Genomic DNA, 25,788 nt, shown 5'->3' with positions numbered 1-25,788 from the left:
AGAGTTAGAGGAGGGAAACGTTAGGTAAGTGAAATTAATTTATTGAGTTGGGTGGTAGGCTTCCCTGAATAGAAAAGTCTTCAGGAAACATTTAAAGGAAGACAGGTTAGGGCAAAGTCTGACAGCAGGAGGGAGAGTGTTCCAGGCAGTAGGTGCTGCATGACAGAAGTCCTGCAGTCTAGCATGAGAGGAGGTGATGGTTGCGGATGCAAGGAGCAGGTCATTGTTGGATCTTAGTGGACAGGCTGGAGTATACTTGTGTAGTAGAGAGGATAGGTAGAGGGGAGCAGCGTTGGTGAGAGCTTTGTATGTAAGGGTGAGAATTTTGAATTTAATTCTGCTGTGAATGGGGAGCCAATGAAAAGACTTGCAGAGAGGTGCAGCAGATACAGATTGTCGGGAAAGGTGGATCAGCCTGGCAGAGGCATTTAGGATGGATTGAAGGGGGGAGAGGCAGGAAAGAGGAAGGCCAGCGAGTAGGTTATTGCAGTAGTCAAGTCGGGAGATAACAAGGGAGTGGATTATTTGCTTTGTGGTGTTAGCGCTCAAAAAAGGCCGAATTTTGGAAATATTGCGTAGATGGTTGTGGCAGGATGTATAAAGCGATTGGATATGGGGGACGAAGGATAGATTTGAGTCAAGTGTGACTCCGAGGCAGCGGACTTGAGGCGATGGGGAAATGGTGATGCCGCCAACAGGGATAGAGAAGTCAGAAGTTGGTGTAGAGCTTGAGGGGGGATAAGAAGGAGCTCAGTCTTGGACATGTTAATCTTTAGGTGGTGAGAGGCCATCCAGGAAAAAATACAGATAAGCAGTCGCTGACATGGGAAAGGACAGAGGGAGAGAGAGCAGGGGTGGAGAGGTAGATCTGGCTGTCATCAGTATAGAGGTGATATTTGAAGCCATAATTGTTGATAAGTTTACCCAGCAAAGAAGTATAGAAGTAATTATGAAGAAGTATAGAATTATAGAAGTAATTATGTGGCAAAATTAAATAGAATGTTACTACATAGCAAGTAGTTAGGAATACTAAATGAGAAAGAGTTTGCATTTCTATCCCCAAAACATCCAAAAATTCCAATCTTTTACTTCTTGCCAAAAATCCATAAATACTTTAATAATCCACCAGGACAGCCAATAATCTCAGGGATTGGAGCTATGTCATCTAACATATCTCAATACGTGGATAATTTCCTAAAGAGATATGTGAGAAACCTAAACTCCTATCTTAGAGACTCCACTCAGGTCCTTAATATGCTAAACACCATAGAATGGGAAGAAAATATGTTTATAGCTACATGTGATGTAACATTGTTATATACGATCAATGACCATAAGATGGGCCTAAAAGCGGTAGAGAACTTCCTCAATAAGAACACACATATAAAAGAGGAACAGAGAGAGATTTTATTGAAAAGCATAAACTTCATCCTTTAGCACAACTATTTTGTATTCAACGATGAGTTTTATCTTCAAATTGAAGGGAACGGAGATGGACACAAGGTTTGTACCAAGCTATTCAAACTTATTAATGGGAGATAGAGAGGACAATTTCTTCCAGGAAGGTGGCTTTGGTGCAAACCTTGTGCTATACAAAATATATATTGATGACATTTTAATAATTTGGAAAGGTCCTGAAACAGAGTTACAAAATGTATTAGAAAATATGGATTCCAATAATAAAGGGCTAAGATTCACATATGACTATAGCTAGAAATTGATAGTCTTTCTTGATCTTGAAATTCTAGTTATTGAGAATAATATTGAAACAAAGACACACTTTAAGAAGGTGGATTCAAATAGTTACATTCCTGCTGACAGTTGCCACCTAAGAAAATGGAAGGACAATATCCCTATGGGACAATGTCTGAGAAATAGAAAGAACTGTTCCAGAATAGAAGATTTTGAAAGTCAAATGTAATGATAGGGGTTATGGGGATGGAAATGTTAGCAAGGCGGTGGACAGAGCAAGAGATACCAATAGAGAATTCCTTCTATTATATGAACAAATTGAAATTAAGGAAAATATAAATGATGTAATAGAAGGACCTTTTTATCACAGATTTTAGTGCAGATCACAGTGTGATCAGAAAGATAATTAGAAAGCACTGGCACTTACTTAAAGCAGACCCGATTGTAGGTGATAGCCTCATACCAGAACCTAAATTAATTTTCAGAAAGGCCAAAAATGTAAAGTCTGTACTAGCACCAAGTGAACTGAGAAGTAACAAGGGAAAGAGTAGGAACATTGATAAGGATCTCTTTGGGAGCAGAATTTCAGGCTTCTTTCCTTGTTACTCTTGCAAGGTATGCCAACATAGTATCAAGAAAAGATCCTTCAATTATACCTACTACAGGGGAGGAGTTTGTTATTAAAGATCTCATCAGATGTTCAAGTAAGGAAGTAATTTATGTATTACAATGCACATGTAATTTACTGTACTTCGTGAAACAAAGAGGAAACTGAGGGATTAAATTAGAGAATAAGTATAGAGAAACAAACCCAGCTATATAAACATTTCAAAGAGATCGATAAAGGGAAAACTAGTGATCTAAAATACTGGGGCCTATGCATTGTTAAACCCAATTGGAGAGGGGAAACATAGAAAACGTCTACTCCTGAAAGAGGCGGAGCTGATTTATAAATATAATTCCCTATTCCCTAAAGGCTTAAATTCAGAATTGGGTGTATCACCTTTTCTTTTAGATTAAGCTAGATTAGGCTTTTGTTTGATTCATTTTTATGTATAAAAACTAGCAACAGTATATATTTTTTAACTTATGCTTTACTCTTTACCTCTATTCTCTATATGTAAGGTATATTATGTACAATCATTGAAAACCTTATATCAATACTATGTATAATAGGTTATTCACAACTTTTTGGTTTATTGATATAACACCTTTTATAAGTACTGTTTTTGCTCCACCAATTAGGGACACCAAGAGCATTTCTAAGTATGTTTTAGGACTGCTTTATCTTGAAAAAGACATGTCAGCAACACGCATCTGAGTGTAAGGCCGAGTAGAATACTTACAAGGTACACTGGTAAGATCCAGCAATAACCCCTACAATCTCCATCAGGAGCAAGGTACTGTACCAGTGTTCGATGACTTTGATTTTAACGGATTACACAGGGAAACCCCCTGAGGATAAGCACTCGATCTGTGCTTTACACGCAGTAACGGACTGCATATTCATATAGTCGTAAGCCTGATCGGTCTACAAATTCAGTGTGCTCTCTCGTTTCTCACGGAGGGTGTGCACACAGTATATAATAGGGAACTTGTCTATGTCTTTTAATCTTTGTAAGCAATTCCTGTATGTATTCATAGGTAACTAGCATTGGTCTCTTTTTATGCATATGCCTTAAATTGGCTTATCTCAGCCATATACTGAGTTTTAGGATAAATTGTTCCTTTAGACTATATTGGAGACGTCCGATTTGTTACGCTGTCTATATTTTGTGATTCATAAAGTCACAATATGTGCTTTTAATAAATTGTATGTTTTCATTTTGACCATCTTTTATTGTGGCATTTTTCTTGTTGTGGTATCTTTAGCTATCTTTTAGCGCCCTCACTTTTATTTTGTCTTTTGCGCTATTTTCTGGTTCCTATTTAGAGGGTTTTAGGAGTAGCCTTACGCATTATCATACTTGCTAACATTACCGCTGGTATTATAAGTTGAAAGTGACTGCGATCGCTTGAGCGCAATCGAGATTTACGCTGGAATAATTACCGCGACTTTAGAGCTCTGGTTAACTGTTTTGCAAAACATAAAAGTTGCACAAAACATATAAAAAATACTTTACAAAGTATAGTTCCACTCATAATAACATCATCAAATGAAAATTATTTACAACAAATATTGCGCTCAAAAGTTATAAGGACTCAAAGATATTAGATCTCAGGTTTTAGAGAAAAAAGGAAGGCAAAGGGCTTTGAGATACATACATATACACGTCTAAAGATGGATATGTAATCTGAATTTATATTTTGTTAGCAAAACGTGCAGGGTTCTGTTTTCTCGTTTATATTGTTTAAATTTGTTTCTAACTATTTTGGAGGATTGTAGAGAACAAGGCCCTGGTTATAAACGCATCATCACACCCCCAGGAAATTGCCTTTCTTGGCCTCGCCAATCTCGCAATCTAAGGAGATTTTAAAAGAAAGTGTGCTGAGTCTCTCTTTTCTGACGAGTGGTGATTTGCCTCCAATAGGAAATAATAGGGATAACAATTTCAGCAAAAGTCCGCCAGCATTACCAGTTATCTTGGCACGCGGGGGTGGGGGGCATATTTATAGTATGTTTACATGAAATAGCAAATAAAGGTTTCTGTGTAGTAACACTTCAAATAATAAATATGTAAATTAAGTTTCACAGTTCATTCACTACATTTCTCACAATGAAAATTCTTGCCCCTGAAAAGCTGATACGGCTGCTTTTAAAATTAGATGCGATGTTTCCTCATTAAGATACAGGTTACTCATGCAGAACGCCTATATATTTGTTATGTCTGTGATCTCTATTGTTAATAAATAACAAAAAAAAACACCTTACTATTTAACTTACTGTAACTGTGAGGATGTGGGTATATTATTCATGTATATACAATGTTTTACTTAGGCCTGTGCATTTAGATCATTCATTATGATCTGAATGCAAAAGAAGTCGCCCCTCGCATTTGTGCAAATCCAGATCTTAGTGTGCTTCACTTTTGCGAAAATAAATGTGGCTTTGAAAAAAGCAAAATGCAGAATTCTTCTGCATTCAGATCATAGTGAATGACCTGAATTCACAGGCCTAGTTTTATTTATATGTATTTTATTGTTTTATGCTATAATATGTATTTTAACCCCTTAATGACCAGCAACGTACTCTCTTGCTGGTCTTTCTATGGGGGATTGTTTTTTAAAAGCGCAGTCTCGCAGCCAGCGGCAAGAACACACTATTTTAGCAAGAGTACAAGAGGGAGGGAGGGTCTAATATTGTGGTCTTGCCGCTCGTGGTAAGACACACGCTACTACAGCCAGACAATCCCTTAACGATCAGCGACATACAGGGTACATCACAGTCGTTAAGGGGTTAATTCCTGTTGTTATTTTAAAAAGCGTTTAGTTTTTTTTGCTTTTTAGCAAATTTTTGTTCTTTTTTTTAGAAATACATTTTTGTGATATTGTGTCATAGAAGACAGTAGCTGAAACTTTGTAGCTTTAAGAAAGTGCATTTTTTAACAGTTCACTTTTATAATGGTGTCCTGGCAGTTCTATTGACTGTTTTTAAATTCTATTTCAAATCAGCCAATAGAAGGAGCTGTCTCACAAGGTCTGCATGGTCCTTTGCAAAATTACTTTAGAATAAAGTCCCATAGTAAAAGCAGAAACAATCTTGGGGACATTTACTGTATCCCTGGAGTGGTCAGCGAGAATAAGCACTTGCATCAATTCCTAAGTGAAATGCATCTCCGAGTGCTGGCAAGGAAGTGAAAAAGGTTTCTTGAGTGTGTCTCAGGTTAGTGTGAAATGAAAAAACGTTCTCATAGTTTAGTGCAAGAAAATGTAAACATTTTATTTTGCCGTCTCAAAATTTACTCAGAAAAACTATTTATTGACTTTTACTTCAAATGGTACATCAATACATAAAAATATAGGCAAATTATATATGTATTTTTAAATATCATTCCTATTTTTATATAATTTTTAAAGTGGTGGAAGAGGCCCTCAGATTAATGTCTGGAAGTACAAGCAAGATTCAACTACGGAGTGAAGAGTATGAGGTCTATTAGTATGTAAGGCTAAACTCTCTACTCATAGCTCTGGCGAGGTAACACTCATTATTTAAATGACTTTCACTCACGCCTGTAAAGTTAGGTTTGCAAGATAAATCTTGCCAAAACAGTGAAGTTTATTGAATCTAGGCCAAAATATTTCTTCTTCAAAACTGAAGATTATGAATGTTTGGACCTCTAAAGATGTTGCAAAATGCAAATCAATTTCTTTATTCTTGTATTGAAGATTATACCAGTAAACGATGAGCCTCCAGAGCTTCAAACAGGGCTAAAAAACATCCTGGAATGTCCAGAGGGAGGACGTGTGACTATAACATCTGAGTACCTCCATGCCACTGACCCTGACAGTGAGGACTCAAAGCTGACATACGTGATAGCCCGAATGCCAATGTACGGAATGATACAACGAGGAGGAATCATGGTAGAGAAATTCACACAGCTGGATGTAACTCTGGGAATTATCTCCTATACACATACTGGTAAATAGTTCAATGTTTTATGAGAGTGATTATATTTTTCAAGGGTTTAAAAATGACAACACTAAGTTATTAAGTCAAATTCTGTAAAACTGTAACTGTGATCACAAAAAAGCATGCTATGAACAAAAACCATCATCCTAAAAACAGAAATGTAATTTTTCTTTTAAAGAGTAAAGAACCCCCAAAAAGCATAGCATGGTATTTAAAAGTACACAAAGTGACATTCCAATGCAAAAATGTCACTCTCTTTATTTATTTGTCCCTTGTATCACATGACAGCCAACATCCAATCATATAGGCATAAGTATATTCCATGAAGAAACTACTGTTTCTTTAAAGACATACTTCTGCAAATTAAACTGATACTTAGGATCAAGGGGTACATTTACCGAGCAGCGAATGCTGCAATCTACCCCCGATGTTTCTGACTCGCCAAAAACAAGAGTTAAGAAGCAGCGGTCATACGACCACTGCTCCTTAACTTGTCTGCCACCTCTGAAGTGGCGGACTACAATCATGCCAATCAGATATGATTGAGATGATTGACAACCCCGATTGGCCGCGAATGTGCAGGGGGCGGCATTGCACAAGCATTTCACCAGAAATGCTTGTGCAATGTTAAATGCAGACAGCGTATGCTGTCGGCATTTAGTGATGCCGGGCGGACATGATTCATGCAGTGAATCATGTCTGCCAGCATTTGATAAATCGGCCCCCAGGTCTTGTTCACTTGTGCTTTTTTAGGGGTGGGGGCTATTTTCATCTGTTTCAGCAATTAATATACTTGATGGTTTCTATCATATCTCATTAGGTCCTTTCTTTGTAAGATTTAGTTTCCAGTTTATTTATATGCTTCTTGAGATAAAGTAATAAATAGATAATAAAATAATTGCATTCAATATTCAAAATAAGCAGTGCCGGATTGGCCGATGGGCCGATGGGCTGATGGGATGATGGGCCGCTGTTGCAGTATGGCCACATCCTTTTCAGGGAGGTCATGGAGCGATCCTTGTGTGCATGCATAAGTTTTGGTGCTTACTTTTATTTCTATTAAGGGAACACTAAAGTGAAAATTAAACTTTCATGAGTCAGATAGAGTTTGCAATTGTAAACAACTTACTAATTCACTTCCATAATCACAATGTGCACAATTTTTTTTATATGAACACGTTCTGAGGCACCAGCTCCATTAACTCATTCATTATTGTTTCTGTGGACTTAAATTAAATGAGAGGAAGATGTTAAGTACTGTAGATGGGATACATATAGTTAGTATATTTCATAGGGGAAGTCAGCATTAGAACAACAGGGTGCAATTAGGACTCGCTAAATACAACTTTTGATTGAAATTAAATAGCAAAAATTTGTAAATGATTAGAATTTTAATACTTTTTTTTAACATAGTCATTGCCCTAAACATTTGATTTTGGTTATAATCGAGTAGCACTAGCAGTCAGCTTCTTTATGTCACATTTGATATTTTATGCTTGGAACAAAAATGTATTTTGTAAGCCGTATGTGGTATTTAGGTATTTGTTAAATATTAGCGCTTATAATTGGAGTAACAAGTGTATCCATTCAATCCATATTAAAAGGAATCTAAAATCACAATTAAACTATAGAGCATGCAATTTTATATGCACACTTTCTGAGGCACCATTTCCAACTGAGCATGTGCAAGAATTCACAGTTTATATGTATTTGCATTTTGTGATTGGCTGACGGCTGTCACCTAATACAGGTGGCTGGGGAAATTGAAGTAATTTTGAAATTCAGACTTTGAAGTCGATTTAACAATGCCTGGCGGAAATGATATGCTGCAGCATACGCTGTCTGCATTCAGCATTGCACAAGCAGTTATAGTGTCAATCAGCCCGATCGTACAAGATCGGGCGGATTGCTGTACGCCGCCTCAGAGGTGGCGTATGAGTTAAGGAGCAACAGTCTTAAGACTGCTGCTTCTTAAAGGGACAGCCTAGTCCAAAACAAAGTTTTATTACTCAGATAGGGCATGTCATTTTAAACAATTTTCCAATTTACTTCTATCACCAATTTTGCTTTGTTCTCTTGGTATTCTTAGTTGAAAGCTAAACCTAGGAGGTTCATATGCTAATTTCTAAGCCCTTGAAAGCCGCCTCTTATCTCAGGGCATTCTGACAGTTTTTCACCACTAGCGGGTGTTAGTTCATGTGTTTCATAGATAACACTGTGCTCACGCATGTGGAGTTCCTAGGAGCCAGCACTGATTGGCTAAAATGCAAGTCAGTCAAAAGAACTGAAATAAGGGGACAGTTTGCAGAGGCTTAGATACAAGATAATCACAGAGGTAAAAAGTGTATTAATATAACTGAGATAAGGGGCTGTCTGCAGAGGCTGAGATACAAGGTAATCACAGAGGTACAAAGTATATTAATATAACTGTGTTGGTTATACAAAACTAGGGAATGAGTAATAAAGGGATTATCTATCTTCTAAAACAACAAATATTCTGGTGTAGACTGTCCCTTTAACTCCTGTTACCGGAGAGCCTGAAGGCTTGCGCAGAAACAAGGGGAACAGGGGCCATTTGGCCCTTGTTAAATTGACCCCTAAGTGCTAATGCATTGTATTTTTATTATGCATTTGCTAATTATGCAATTCTACTGTATTTAATGGTCCTTAAATGTGCTTTTATTTAGTTGTCTTAGTAAAGAACCTACTACCCTTAATTGATGCTATAGTTAGGGAACATCAGGCCCTAAATGTGTCCCTTTAAGGTATCAATTCACTAACTAGTTTAATTGTATTTTCACATAGGTGGTGAGATAGGTGCCACCTCTTGTACAGATACAGTGACCTTAATTGTCTCTGATGGAGAAGCTGGTGCAGTGGACACCTGTTGTTCAGAAAGTCCTCTTCCCCCACCTGTTCCTCTGCATGTCAGCCTTCCTGTCTATGATCTGAACATCACTGTCACTCCTATTAATAATCAGCATCCAATCTTACATATTGGTAAGTATGAATCAACGAGTCCAGAGCCTTTTTTACAGTGACGTATTGGGAAGATAATTAGGAATCTTTCAGATCTATTTTACAGACTTTACCATATGTTTGATTAGCTCAATTGCAAAAGTCACTGTACAGAGTCACCCTAATAGAAATGAACATAAAATGATTGTAGCAGATATTTTATAAATCTTCCTTCTATATTTATTGTATCTTTGTGACTGCAATTCATCTCTAAATTGTTTAACTTATTTACATGTCATGACCATGCATAAAAAAAAGTCTATAAAACTTAGAAACTACTATATGTGTAAATAAAAAAATAATAAACACATACATACATAAATAATCTATCTACTGTATCTATCTATCTTCTATCTATCTATCTATCTATCTATCTATCTACAAGAGTATCTACCTATATATAATCTTTGTATCTATTTATCTATGTATCTATCTATTATCTATCTATTTATCTTCAAGAGTATCTACCTATATTTAATTTTTGTATCTATCTATCTATCTATCATCTATCTATCTATCTATCTATCTATCTATCTGTCTATAAGAATATCTATCTATATATGATCTATTTTTGTATCTATATGTTTTTCTGTCTGTCTACACTTGTCTCCATGACTCCTGCAATTTGTCATTTATAATAATATTAACATTATAATCAAATAGGCAATATTTTTATATGTACAGGAGAAATGTTCTTTGTGTATGAGGGATCCTCATCTGCAATCTCTCTAAACAATCTGAATGCTTCTGATTTGGATTCATGTTCTGATGAGTTAATTTTTATTATGGAGACGCAACCAAAATATGGATACTTGGAGAACACATTGCCAAATCCTGGCTCAGAGAAGACTTCACTTGGGATAAACATAAGTAAGATCTTATTTCACCCATCTTGTAGCAATAGCCTGCACTAATTCTGTCACATTACCAGACAATTAATGTAATTGGAATGCTATTTAAACTTTCTATCTGTGTTGTTTATGAGTCCATTAAATTAATTTCAAATGATCAGCACAAACCTATGTGTATATGGATGTTTAGGTGCGTGTGCATGTATGTATTTTTGTGTGCATGTGTCTGTGTGTGTATGTTTGTGTGAGCACATGTGTGTGTGTGTGTATGGTGTGTGTTTGTGTATGGGTATATCTGTGTGTTTGTGTGCATGTGCGTGTTTTCTTGTGTTTGAGTATATGTGTTTGGTTGTGTGCGTGTTTATGGGTGTGTTTATGTCTGTGTCTTATATGTCTGTGACAGTGTGCATGTGTGTGTGCGTATGTATGGTGAGTGTTTGTATGTATGTGTGTGTATGGTGTGTGTTTGTGTATGGTGTGTGTTTGTGTATGGGTATATCTGTGTGTTTGTGTGCATGTGCGTGTTTCCTTGTGTTTGAGTATGTGTGTTTGGGTGTGTGCGTGTTTATGGGTGTGTTTATGTGTGTGTCTTATATGTCTGTGACAGTGTGCATGTGTGTGTGTGTTTATGTGAGCACATGTGTGTGTATGTATAGTGTTTGTGTATGGGTATATCTGTGTGTTTGTATTTCCTTGTGTTTGGGTATGTGTGTCTGTGGGTATGTGCATGTTTGCTTGTGTATGTGTGTGTCTTATATGTCTGTGACAGTTTGCATGTGTGTGTGTGCGTATGTATGGTGAGTGTATGTTTGTGTGAGTACATGTGTGTGTATGGTGTGTGTTTGTGTATGGTGTGTGTTTGTGTATGGGTATATCTGTGTGTTTGTATTTCCTTGTGTTTGGGTATGTGTGTCTGTGGGTATGTGCATGTTTGCTTGTGTATGTGTGTGTCTTATATGTCTGTGACAGTTTGCATGTGTGTGTGTGCGTATGTATGGTGAGTGTTTGTATGTTTGTGTGAGTACATGTGTGTGTATGGTGTGTGTTTGTGTATGGTGTGTGTTTGTGTATGGGTATATCTGTGTGTTTGTGTGCATGTGCTCTTGTGTTTTAGTATGTGTGTTTGGGTGTATGCGTGTTTATGTGTGTGTCTTATATGTCTGTGACAGTGTGCATGTGTGTGTGTGTGTTTGTGTGAGCACGTGTGTGTATGTAAAGTGTTTGTGTATGGGTATATCTGTGTGTTTGTATTTCCTTGTGTTTGGGTATGTGTGTATGTGGGTGTGTGCATGTTTGCTTGTGTATGGGTATGTGTGTGTCTTATATGTCTGTGACAGTTTGCATGTGTGTGTGTATGTATGGTGTGTGTTTGTGTATGGGTATATCTGTGTGTTTGTGTGTAAGTGCGTGTTTCCTTGTGTTTGAGTATGTGTGTCTGTGAGAGTGTGCATATATGTCTGTGGGTCAGGTGTGCTTGTGTGTTTGTGTGTCTTATATGTCTGTGAGAGTGTGCATGTGTGTGTATGTGTGTTTAAATGAGTATATATGGAAAATTTGCTAAACTCATAGTGGCTTCTTTTAATTTCAAGGGCATACCACTCTATTAGAATAGCAGTTTTACTTTGCAAATACTCTGGTATTATTAAATGATCAAGCAGCAAAATTTAGTTAAACACAAAACATTTGTAAAAATTAGTGCAACTAAAAGAAGCGGCACACACAGACACAAAAATATATATAATACAGACAGAATACAATTTAGTGATTAGATGCATTCATTGCAATATATGTGCACAGAGAATATATAAATAAATGTTGAAATGACAATAACATGTTGCTATAATATAATGAAGGCACAATACATTATATTATAGTTAACTTATGTTGGGTTGAATTAGTTTAATGAAGAAGGGCCCACATTGTGGCCTAGATTTGGAGTTCGGCGGTAGCCGTCAAAACCAGCGTTAGAGGCTCCTAACGCTGGTTTTGGCCGCCCGCTGGTATTTGGAGTCAGTGATTAAAGGGTCTAACGCTCACTTTACAGCCGCGACTTTTCCATACCGCAGATCCCCCTACGCCATTTGCATAGCCTATATTTTCAATGGGATCTTTCTAACGCTGGTATTTAGAGTCGTTTCTGAAGTGAGCGTTAGAGCTCTAACGACAAGATTCCAGCCGCCTGAAAATAGCAGGAGTTAAGAGCTTTCTGGCTAACGCCGGTTCATAAAGCTCTTAACTACTGTACCCTAAAGTACACTAACACCCATAAACTACCTATGTACCCCTAAACCGAGGTCCCCCCACACCGCCGCCACTCGATTAAAATTTTTAACCCCTAATCTGCCGACCGCCACCTACGTTATATTTATGTACCCCTAATCTGCTGCCCCTAACCCCGCCGACCCCTGTATTACATTTATTAACCCCTAACCTGCCCCCCACAACGTCGCCGCCAGCTACTTAAAATAATTAACCCCTAATCTTCCGACCCCAAATCGCCGCCACCTACGTTATCCCTATGTACCCCTAATCTGCTGCCCCTAACATCGCCGACCCCTATATTATATTTATTAACCCCTAATCTGCCCCCCTCAACGTCGCCGACACCTGCCTACACTTATTAACCCCTAATCTGCCGAGCGGACCTGAGCGCTACTATAATAAATGTATTAACCCCTAATCCGCCTCACTAACCCTATCATAAATAGTATTAACCCCTAATCTGCCCTCCCTAACATCGCCGACACCTAACTTCAATTATTAACCCCTAATCTGCCGACCGGAGCTCACCGCTATTCTAATAAATGTATTAACCCCTAAAGCTAAGTCTAACCCTAACACTAACACCCCCCTAAGTTAAATATAATTTTTATCTAACGAAATAAATTAACTCTTATTAAATAACTTATTCCTATTTAAAGCTAAATACTTACCTGTAAAATAAATCCTAATATAGCTACAATATAAATTATAATTATATTATAGCTATTTTAGGATTAATATTTATTTTACAGGCAACTTTGTAATTATTTTAACCAGGTACAATAGCTATTAAATAGTTAAGAACTATTTAATAGTTACCTAGTTAAAATAATAACAAATTTACCTGTAAAATAAATCCTAACCTAAGTTATAATTAAACCTAACACTACCCTATCAATAAAATAATTAAATAAACTACCTACAATTACCTACAATTAACCTAACACTACACTATCAATAAATTAATTAAACACAATTCCTACAAATAAATACAATTAAATAAACTAGCTAAAGTACAAAAAAATAAAAAAGAACTAAGTTACAGAAAATAAAAAAATATTTACAAACATAAGAAAAATATTACAACAATTTTAAACTAATTACACCTACTCTAAGCCCCCTAATAAAATAACAAAGACCCCCAAAATAAAAAATTCCCTACCCTATTCTAAATTAAAAAAGTTACAAGCTCTTTTACCTTACCAGCCCTGAACAGGGCCCTTTGCGGGGCATGCCCCAAGAATTTCAGCTCTTTTGCCTGTAAAAAAAAACATACAATACCCCCCCCCCAACATTACAACCCACCACCCACATACCCCTAATCTAACCCAAGCCCCCCTTAAATAAACCTAACACTAAGCCCCTGAAGATCTTCCTACCTTGTCTTCACCATCCAGGTATCACCGATCCGTCCTGGCTCCAAGATCTTCATCCAACCCAAGCGGGGGTTGGCGATCCATAATCCGGTCCAGAAGAGGCTCCAAAGTCTTCCTCCTATCCGGCAAGAAGAGGACATCCGGACCGGCAAACATCTTCTCCAAGCGGCATCTTCGATCTTCTTCCATCCGGAGCGAAGCGGCAGGATCCTGAAGACATCCAGCGCGGAACATCCATCCGGACCGACGACTGAACGACGAATGACTGTTCCTTTAAGGGACGTCATCCAAGATGGCGTCCCTCGAATTCCGATTGGCTGATAGGATTCTATCAGCCAATCGGAATTAAGGTAGGAATTTTCTGATTGGCTGATGGAATCAGCCAATCAGAATCAAGTTCAATACGATTGGCTGATCCAATCAGCCAATCAGATTGAGCTCGCATTCTATTGGCTGTTCCGATCAGCCAATAGAATGCGAGCTCAATCTGATTGGCTGATTGGATCGGCCAATCGGATTGAACTAGATTCTGATTGGCTGATTCCATCAGCCAATCAGAAAATTCCTACCTTAATTCCGATTGGCTGATAGAATCCTATCAGCCAATCGGAATTCGAGGGACGCCATCTTGGATGACGTCCCTTAAAGGAACAGTCATTCGTCGTTCAGTCGTCGGTCCGGATGGATGTTCCGCGCTGGATGTCTTCAGGATCCTGCCGCTTCGCTCCGGATGGAAGAAGATCGAAGATGCCGCTTGGAGAAGATGTTTGCCGGTCCGGATGTCCTCTTCTTGCCGGATAGGAGGAAGACTTTGGAGCCTCTTCTGGACCGGATTATGGATCGCCAACCCCCGCTTGGGTTGGATGAAGATCTTGGAGCCAGGACGGATCGGTGATACCTGGATGGTGAAGACAAGGTAGGAAGATCTTCAGGGGCTTAGTGTTAGGTTTATTTAAGGGGGGTTTGGGTTAGATTAGGGGTATGTGGGTGGTGGGTTGTAATGTTGGGGGGGGTATTGTATGTTTTTTTTTACAGGCAAAAGAGCTGAAATTCTTGGGGCATGCCCCGCAAAGGGCCCTGTTCAGGGCTGGTAAGGTAAAAGAGCTTGTAACTTTTTTAATTTAGAATAGGGTAGGGAATTTTTTATTTTGGGGGGCTTTGTTATTTTATTAGGGGGCTTAGAGTAGGTGTAATTAGTTTAAAATTGTTGTAATATTTTTCTTATGTTTGTAAATATTTTTTTATTTTCTGTAACTTAGTTCTTTTTTATTTTTTGTACTTTAGCTAGTTTATTTAATTGTATTTATTTGTAGGAATTGTGTTTAATTAATTTATTGATAGTGTAGTGTTAGGTTAATTGTAGGTAATTGTAGGTAGTTTATTTAATTATTTTATTGATAGGGTAGTGTTAGGTTTAATTATAACTTAGGTTAGGATTTATTTTACAGGTAAATTTGTTATTATTTTAACTAGGTAACTATTAAATAGTTCTTAACTATTTAATAGCTATTGTACCTGGTTAAAATAAATACAAAGTTACCTGTAAAATAAATATTAATCCTAAAATAGCTATAATATAATTATAATTTATATTGTAGCTATATTAGGATTTATTTTACAGGTAAGTATTTAGCTTTAAATAGAAATAAGTTATTTAATAAGAGTTAATTTATTTCGTTAGATAAATATTATATTTAACTTAGGGGGGTGTTAGTGTTAGGGTTAGACTTAGCTTTAGGGGTTAATCCATTTATTAGAATAGCGGTGAGCTCCGATCGGAAGATTAGGGGTTAATAATTGAAGGTAGGTGTCGGCGATGTTAGGGAGGGCAGATTAGGGGTTAATACTATTTATGATAGGGTTAGTGAGGCGGATTAGGGGTTAATAACTTTATTATAGTAGCGCTCAGGTCCGCTCGGCAGATTAGGGGTTAATAAGTGTAGGCAGGTGTCGGCGACGTTGTGGGGGGCAGGTTAGGGGTTAATAAATATAATATAGGGGTCGGCGGTGTTAGGGGTAGCAGATTAGGGGTACATAGGGATAACGTAGGTGGCGGCGGTTTACGGAGCGGCAGATTAGGGGTTTAAAAAAATATGCAGGGGTCAGCGATAGCGGGGGCGGCAGATTAGGGGTTAATAAGTGTAAGGCTAGGGGTGTTTAGACTCGGGGTACATGTTAGAGTGTTAGGTGCAGACGTAGGAAGTGTTTCCCCATAGGAAACAATGGGGCTGCGTTAGGAGCTGAACGCTGCTTTTTTGCAGGTGTTAGGTTTTTTTTCAGCTCAAACAGCCCCATTGTTTCCTATGGGGGAATCGTGCACGAGCACGTTTTTGAGGCCGGCCGCGTCCGTAAGCAACTCTGGTATCGAGAGTTGTATTTGCGGTAAAAATGCTCTACGCTCCTTTTTTGGAGCCTAACGCAGCATTTGTTTGAACTCTCGATACCAGAGTTAATTTTATGGTGCGGCCAGAAAAAAGCCTGCGGAGCGTTAACAGCCCTTTTACCGCCGAACTCCAAATCTAGGCCTGTGTCTGCAGTTCATAAAGTGCACAGGCTGTGCCACCTCACATACGGCTAGATTACAAGTGTTGCTGTACGACTATGCGCGTGGAATGGCGGCCAGTAACACATATTGTGAATCGCGGCGGTATAGCTATACCGCAAGCATTATAGCCTGTAAAGCAACATCCATTCTGCACTCAAAGGTAATTTTTTTTGAGTGCGGAATGGATGCTGCATTACAGGCTTTTCCATAGCGCTGTATTACAGGTTGTGCAGTCTGGCTAAAATGCTTGCGTTACAGCCTATACCGACACGATCCATTCCGCCATCTGAGAGCAGTAGTTATGGATTTTGCGAAACAAAAATGTTTCACAAAACTCATAGCTAAAATGTTACAAAAGTACACTAACACCCATAAACTACCTAATAACCCCTAAACCGCCGCACTCCTGCATTGCAAACACTATATTAAATTTATTAACCCTTAATCTGCCGCCCACCCACATTGTGACTATTAAATAAATTTATTAATTCCTAATCCGCCGCCCCCGACATCGCAGACACTAAATAAACCTGTTAACCCCTAAACCGCCAGCCTCCCACATCGCCAACACTATAATAATGTATTAACCCCTTAACCTTCAGCTCCCCACATGGTAACTACTAAACTAAACCTATTAACCCCTCAACCTTCAACACAGAAACGTGGCAGGACAAGTTTGGCATAAAGTGGCTGGATTTTCTTAAGCTTTATGGGAGTAATTCCCAGAGACAATTTATGACCCTGTTTCAAAATCTAGGTTTGAATGGCTAAGGAGTGTAGTGCTCTAGTTGGTCTCTAAACCTCCCCTGTTTTGAGAGAGGTTTTTTTTTTGTTTGTTTTTCTCTGCCCTCCCCCGCCCCCCTCTCACTCACCAGGATCTAACCTAACTTTATTTTATAATAGCAAGTAGCAATATTATATATTTGGTATATAAGAATGATGTTTTTTGTTTTCTTTGTTCTTTTTCTTTCTTTTTCTGCTCTATTTTTATTAAAATGGTCATAATGTATATGTAGTTATATCCAGAACAGTGGCGGCTCGTGGGTTATTCAAATGGGGGTTCACACACATACATATATATATATATATATATATATATATATATATATATATATATATATATCCCACCATCCACCACATCTTCATATATTTAAAAGAACACACAGTCAGTCTTCAGGAGACCCTGAAACGTCAGTATTAAGTTACTATTCATTACATATACACACACACACACAGATACACACACACACACACAGATACACACATACACAGAGATACACACATACACAGAGATACACACATACACATAGATACACACACAGAGATTCATACACACATACATACACAGAGATACATACACAGATACATACACAGAGATACACACACATAGATAGGCACCAACACATGCACACACAAATATAGGCAGACATACACATATATGCAGGGACATGCATGGTAATATTTTATTTATTTTTTTAAATACTTTTGGGACTTTTTCTTAATCTAAACTTGAGGTCCAGTCCAGCTCAGTACATACTGTATACTTATTTTTAGCAACTCACAGACTGACCTCTCTATCACATAGTTGCTGCTTCAAGCGCTGTGCAGGAGTTGTAAATTTCAACCGGAGATCTCCTCTCCCTCATGACCTCCTGCCCTGCAGCATAGGACATCACTGATTTACAATTTAACCCCATGGCTACCAAAAAGGGCTGCAATACACTGCTTAGGAATAAACTGCAGTCCTTTCTGGGAGCCAGGGAGTTAATTTGTGTTCAGCAATTTTATCATGTTACGGAGTGAGTCTAGACTGTCTGTCTATTAGGTTATTCAAGGAGAGCTGTTTACCGGGTCCCAGCTACCCCTGACAGTGACAGGCTCAGCTTTATCCGGAAGGTAGGAGACAGCCTTAGAAAAAGTAAGATGCACAGTCACAGACACGCTGTTATTGTGTAGGCTGTAGCAGTTACTTTAAAGCATTGTTCCAGTCCCTAAAATAAATAGGAGCAGCACAAACAATGGTGCATTAGATTAGTGCATGTTTCTATACCCATTGCCTTGCTTACCTCCGGCCGGCTCCTTTTCTCACTAACTTAGTCCTGAGTCCTCCTTCCTTTCAGCACAGTCAGTTTCACCCACATGTGGCCAGTGCAGTGCACACATGCTAGTGCCGCCAATGGCGCCAAGTTAAAATTATGTGCGCACGGCTGGCGGTAGGTGGAGCTAGGAGGCAGAGCCACAGGGTATTAAGTAAAACTAACTGTGTGTCTGTGTCACTCACTAGGTAGTTACCTATACCTAACCGGCCGTGCAACTTACTTCTCCAAGTCTCCTTGCTCCAGCCACATCCAGGACCACGCTGATAAATTTATATGCTAGCAGCCTATCAGAGCGAGCTGCAAGTTGCAACAAGTGCCACAGGCTGAACTACTGAGTCGGAACATGTCCCTCCCCACTCTCGCCGTGATGACGTATATGGCATTGTGGCGGGCAGCCTATCAGAACACAGGCTGAACATGTCCCTCCCCACTCTCGCACAGTTCAGCGTGTGCGAACAGGGATTGATATAGAAACATTTGAGGCTGGCCCAGATGCCTGCAGTGAACATAGACATCACTGACAGGCATCATATAGGGCTCTAACCGCACGTGCGATGGAAAAAAAAAAAAAACAGACACAACATTTTTTTTTGCTTATATTTGAAAAAATACATAAGAATTTGATTTTTGGGGGTTAAAAATAAAATATAATTTTGCCAATAGGGGGCTATTGGAAAAATTATATTTTATGATTTTTGGAGGTTAAAAAAAAAATAAAGTATAATTTTTCCAATAGGGGGCTATTGGAAAAATTATATTTTATTCCCATATTTTTTTTTCTCTCAGCATCTGACAGGGAGGCACGTGCGGGAGTGCACACATGGAGGAGCCTCCACTGATCCAGAACAATTTATTTTGTGAGTGTTGAAGACCAATGATACAAGCCCAGTGGCATATATTGTTGTAATGAATGTACCTATATTTCTGTGTTAGGGGAAGACTATTTTTTGTGTTTTGTGACAGGATTTGTATGAATTCCCTTTGCATTTTGTGTGTATTATGGATAAAATATGGGCCTGTATTTTTAGGTATAAATGACGATTCTAATAAGGTTAAATGGCAGATGTTTACTTAACTTTCGGCTAGATTTAGAGTTTTGTCGGTAAAGACCCGCGTAGCTCACGCCGGCTTTTTTCTGGCCGCACCATAAAAATAACTCTGGTATTGAGAGTCCACATAAAGGCTGCGTTAGGCTCCAAAAAAGGAGCGTAGAGCATTTTTAACGCAGCTTCAACTCTCGATACCAGAGTTGCTTACGCAAGCGGCCAGCCTCAAAAACGTGCTCGTGCACGATTCCCCCATAGGAAACAATGGGGCTGTTTGAGCTGAAAAAAAACCTAACACCTGCAAAAAAGCCGCGTTCAGCTCCTAACGCAGCCCCATTGTTTGCTATGTGTAAACACTTCCTACGTCTGCACCTAACACCCTAACATGTACCCCGAGTCTAAACACCCCTAACCTTACACTTATTAACCCCTAATCTGCCGCCCCCGCTATCGCTGACCCCTGCATATTATTATTAACCCCTAATCTACCGCTCCGGACACCGTCGCTACTTACATTATCCCTATGTACCCCTAATCTGCTGCCCTAACATCGCCGACCCCTATATTATATTTATTAACCCCTAATCTGCCCCCCACAATGTCGCCTCCACCTGCCTACACTTATTAACCCCTAATCTGCCGAGCGGACCTGAGCGCTACTATAATAAAGTTATTAACCCCTAATCCGCCTCACTAACCCTATCATAAATAGTATTAACCCCTAATCTGCCCTCCCTAACATCGCCGACACCTAACTTCAATTATTAACCCCTAATCTGCCGACCGGAGCTCACCGCTATTCTAATAAATGTATTAACCCCTAAAGCTAAGTCTAACCCTAACACTAACACCCCCCTAAATTAAATATAATTTTAATCTAACGAAATTAATTAACTCTTATTAAATAAATTATTCCTATTTAAAGCTAAATACTTACCTGTAAAATAAGCCCTAATATAGCTACAATATAAATTCTAATTACATTGTAGCTATTTTAGGATTAATATTTATTTTACAGGCAACTTTGTAATTATTTTAACCAGGTACAATAGCTATTAAATAGTTAAGAACTATTTAATAGTTACCTAGTTAAAATAATTACAAAATTACCTGTAAAATAAATCCTAACCTAAGTTACAATTAAACCTAACACTATACTATCATTAAATTAATTAAATAAAATACCTACAATTACCTACAATTAAACCTAACACTACACTATCAATACATTAATTAAATACAAAACCTACAAATAACTACAATGAAATAAACTAACTAAAGTACAAAAAATAAAAAAGAACTAAGTTACAAAAAATAAAAAAATATCTACAAACATAAGAAAAATATTACAACAATTTTAAACTAATTACACCTACTCTAAGCCCCCTAATAAAACAACAAAGCCCCCCAAAATAAAAAATGCCCTACCCTATTCTAAATTACTAAAGTTAAAAGCTATTTTAACTTACCAGCCCTGAACAGGGCCCTTTGCGGGGCATGTCCCAAGAAGTTCAGCTCTTTTGCCTGTAAAAAAAACATACAATACCCCCCCCCAACATTACAACCCACCACCCACATACCCCTAATCTAACCCAAACCCCCCTTAAATAAACCTAACACTAAGCCCCTGAAGATCTTCCTACCTTGTCTTCACCATACCAGGTTCACCGATCGGTCCTGAAGAGCTCCTCCGATGTCCTGATCCAAGCCCAAGAGGGGGGCTGAAGATGTCCATGATCTGGTAGAAGTCTTCATCCAAGCGGGGCAGAAGAGGTCTTCCATCCGATTGAAGTCTTCATCCAGGCGGCATCTTCTATCAACATCCATCTGGAACGGAGCGGCAGCATCCTGAAGACCTCCGACGCGGAACATCCATCCTGGCCGACGACTGAACGACGAATGACGGTTCCTTTAAATGACGTCATCCAAGATGGCGTCCCTCGAATTCCGATTGGCTGATAGGATTCTATCAGCCAATCGGAATTAAGGTAGGAATATTCTGATTGGCTGATGGAATCAGCCAATCAGAATCAAGTTCAATCCGATTGGCTGATCCAATCAGCCAATCAGATTGAGCTCGCATTCTATTGGCTGTTCTGATCAGTTAATAGAATGCGAGCTAAATCTGATTTGCTGATTCCATCAGCCAATCAGAATATTCCTACCTTAATTCCGATTGGCTGATAGAATCCTATCAGCCAATCGGAATTCGAGGGACGCCATCTTGGATGACATCATTTAAAGGAACCGTCATTCGTCGTTCAGTCATCGGCCAGGATGGATATTCCGCGTCGGAGGTCTTCAGGATGCTGCCGCTCCGTTCCAGATGGATGTCGATAGAAGATGCCGCCTGGATGAAGACTTTAATCCGATGGAAGACCTCTTCTGCCCCGCTTGGATGAAGACTTCTACCGGATCATGGACATCTTCATCCCCCCGCTTGGGCTTGGATCAGGACATCGGAGGAGCTCTTCAGGACCGATCAGTGAACCTGGTATGGTGAAGACAAGGTAGGAAGATCTTCAGGGGCTTAGTGTTAGGTTTATTTAAGGGGGGTTTGGGTTAGATTAGGGGTATGTGGGTGGTGGGTTGTAATGTTGGGGGGGGTATTGTATGTTTTTTTACAGGCAAAAGAGCTGAACTTCTTGGGGCATGCCCCGCAAAGGGCCCTGTTCAGGGCTGGTAAGGTAAAATAGCTTTTAACTTTAGTAATTTAGAATAGGGTAGGGCATTTTTTATTTTGGGGGCTTTGTTGTTTTATTAGGGGGCTTAGAGTAGGTGTAATTAGTTTAAAATTGTTGTAATATTTTTCTTATGTTTGTAGATATTTTTTTATTTTTTGTATCTTAGTTCTTTTATATTTTTTGTACTTTAGTTAGTTTATTTCATTGTAGTTATTTGTAGGTTTTGTATTTAATTAATGTATTGATAGTGTAGTGTTAGGTTTAATTGTAGGTAATTGTAGGTATTGTATTTAATTAATTTAATGATAGTATAGTGTTAGGTTTAATTGTAACTTAGGTTAGGATTTATTTTACAGGTAATTTTGTAATTATTTTAACTAGGTAACTATTAAATAGTTCTTAACTATTTAATAGCTATTGTACCTGGTTAAAATAATTACAAAGTTGCCTGTAAAATAAATATTAATCCTAAAATAGCTACAATGTAATTATAATTTATATTGTAGCTATATTAGGATTTATTTTACAGGTAAGTATTTAGCTTTAAATAGGAATAATTTATTTAATAAGAGTTAATTAATTTCGTTAGATGTAAATTATATTTAAATTAGGGGGGTGTTAGTGTTAGGGTTAGACTTAGCTTTAGGGGTTAATACATTTATTAGAATAGCGGTGAGCTCCGGTCGGCAGATTAGGGGTTAATAATTGAAGTTAGGTGTCGGCGATGTTAGGGAGGGCAGATTAGGGGTTAATACTATTTATTATAGGGTTAGTGAGGCGGATTAGGGGTTAATAACTTTATTATAATAGCGGTGCGGTCCGGTCGGCAGATTAGGGGTTAATAAGTGTAGGCAGGTGGAGGCGACGTTGTGGGGGGCAGATTAGGGGTTAATAAATATAATATAGGGGTCGATGATGTTAGGGGCAGCAGATTAGGGGTACATAAGGATAACGTAGGTAGCGGCGCTTTGCGGTCGGCAGATTAGGGGTTAATAAGTGTAGGTAGCTGGCGGCGACATTGTGGGGGGCAGGTTAGGGGTTACTAAATATAATATAGGGGTCGGCGGTGTTAGGGGCAGCAGATTAGGGGTACATAAGGATAACGTAGTTGGCGGTCGGCAGATTAGGGGTTAAAAAAATTTAATCGAGTGTCGGCGATGTGGGGGGACCTCGGTTTAGGGGTACATAGGTAGTTTATGGGTGTTAGTGTACTTTAGAGTACAGTAGTTAAGAGCTTTATGAACCGGCGTTAGCCCAGAAAGCTCTTAACTACTGACTTTTTTCCTGCGGCTGGAGTTTTGTCGTTAGAGTTCTAACGCTCACTTCAGCCACGACTCTAAATACCGGAGTTAGAAAAATCCCATTGAAAATATAGGATACGCAATTTACGTAAGGGGATCTGCGGTATGGAAAAGTCACGGCTGAAAAGTGAGCGTTAGACCCTTTTTTGAGTGACTCCAAATACCGGAGTTAGCCTAAAACCAGCGTTAGGAGCCTCTAACGCTGGTTTTCACGGCTAACGCCAAACTCCAAATCTAGGCCTTTGTGTATAGGATTGGGATAATTTCTAAACTGACATTTTCTTGCTTCAACGAAAAGAAGATATTATGGATTTTTTCTTTCTCTATTTTTTATTTTCTCTGTTTCTGGACAATATACATGTCTATATTTATGTTTATAACTTATGGCCACAATAAAAATGTATTTATAAAAAAAAAAAAAAAAAAAAAAAAACCTAAACCGCTGGCCCCCCACATTGCAAAACACTAAATTAAACTATTAACCCCTAAACCTAACAACCCCTAACTTTAAATTCAAATTACAATATAACTATCTTTAAATAAATAAAAACTTACCTGTGAAATAAACAAAACCTAAGTTTAAACTATAAATTAACCTAACTATTCTAAAAATATAAAGAAAACTACCAATTAAAAATCCTAAATTACATGATTAAAAAAAACTAACACTACGAAAAAATTAAAAACCTAAATTACAAATTTTAAAAAACTAATACTACGAAAAAAATTAAAAAAATCTAAGATTACAAAAAATAATAAACACTATAATTACGAAAAATAAAAAACTCTAAGAGTACAAAAAATAATAAAACAAAATTATTAAAAATAACAATCTAATAGCCCTATAAAAATAAAAAAGCTGCATAAAAATAAAAACACCCCCTTACCTACAATAAACTACTAATAGCCCTTAAAAGGGCCTTTTGTAGAGCATTGCCCTAAGTTAAACAGCTATTTTACCTAGAAAAAATATATAAAGTTGCCCCAACAGTAAAACCCACCACCCAACCAACCACCAAAAATAAAAAACTTAAGTCTAAAAAAAACCTAAACTACCCATTGCCCCTAAAGGGGCAATTGTATGGGCATTGCCCTTAAAAGGGCATTCAGCTCTTTTACACTGCCCTTACAAGGGAATTCAGCTCTTTTACACTGCCCATTAAAGCCCTAATCTAAAAAAAAACAACCCCAAAAAATAAAAAAAATCAACCTAACACTAACCCCAGAAAATCTACTCACAGTTCCTGAAGTCTGGTCATCCATCCTCATCCAGGTGACGAGTAGTCTTCATCTAGGCGGTGACACCATCTCATCATCCATCTCGGGGGCATTTTCTATCTTCATCCCGGCGGCACGGAGCAAAGCTATCCTGGACAGCGATGACATCCTGCGCGGAACGTCCTCTTCAAACGATCACCGCTGTACACTGAAGTTAAATGCAAGGTACCCGTTTTAAAATGGCGTACATTGCATTCCTATTGGCTGATTTGATTCTTCAAAGTCAAATCAGCCCATAGGATGAGAGCTTCTGAAATCATATTGGCTGTTCAAATGAGCCAATAGGTTGAGAGCTTCTGAAATCCTATTGGCTGATATAGGGCTATTAGATTAGGTGTAATTGTTTTTATTTCTAATCATTTTGTTTATTATTTTTTGTAATCATAGACGCCTAGATATAGAGTTTGGCGTTAGCCGTCAAAACCAGCGTTAGGGGCTCCTAACGCTGGTTTTGGGCTACCGCTGGTATTTAGAGTCAGTCAGGAAAGGGTCTAATGCTCACTTTCCAGCCGCGACTTTTCCATACCGCAGATCCCCCTATGCCATTTGCGTATCCTATCTTTTCAATGGGATCTTTCTAACATACCCCTAATCTAACCCAAACCCCCCTTAAATAAACCTAACACTAAGCCCCTGAAGATCTTCCTACCTTATCTTCACCACGCCGGGTATCACAGATCGGTCCAGAAGAGGCTCCGAAGTCTTGATCCAAGCCCAAGCGGGGGCTGAAGAGGTCCATTATCGGGCTGAAGTCTTGATCCAAGCGGCGGCTGAAGAGGTCCATCATCGGGCAGAAGTCTTCATCCTATCCGGGCAGAAGAGGAGATCCGGACCGGTAGACATCTTCATCCAAGCGGCATCTTCTATCTTCTTCCATCCGATGACGAGCGGCTCCATCTTCCAGATCTCAGGCGCGGATCCATCCTCTTCTTCCGACGTCCTAACACAGAATGAAGGTAGGAAAATTCAAGTTCAATCTGATTGGCTGATCCAATCAGCCAATCAGATTGAGCTCGCATTCTATTGGTTGTTCCGATCAGCCAATTGAATGCGAGCTCAATCTGAT

The 25,788-nt window shown here is 38.6% G+C and overlaps 1 protein-coding gene across 1 annotated transcript in view; it reads left to right on the top strand.

Annotated features, from left to right (window-relative positions):
* Positions 1–25,788, top strand: part of LOC128641079 (FRAS1-related extracellular matrix protein 1-like) — a 393,612-nt gene that overhangs the window by 107,182 nt on the left and 260,642 nt on the right. The window contains exons 16-18 of the mRNA XM_053693633.1: positions 6,019–6,271; positions 9,068–9,262; positions 9,965–10,150. Coding sequence (XP_053549608.1) covers positions 6,019–6,271; positions 9,068–9,262; positions 9,965–10,150 — 634 coding nt within the window. The remainder of the gene's footprint in view (positions 1–6,018; positions 6,272–9,067; positions 9,263–9,964; positions 10,151–25,788) is intronic.

Source organism: Bombina bombina, chromosome 10 (genome assembly GCF_027579735.1).
Source record: "Bombina bombina isolate aBomBom1 chromosome 10, aBomBom1.pri, whole genome shotgun sequence".
In the NCBI taxonomy this organism is placed as follows: Eukaryota; Metazoa; Chordata; class Amphibia; order Anura; family Bombinatoridae; genus Bombina; species Bombina bombina.
The sequence above is the reverse complement of the archived record's forward strand: the minus strand, read 5'-3'. Positions and strand labels throughout refer to the sequence as shown.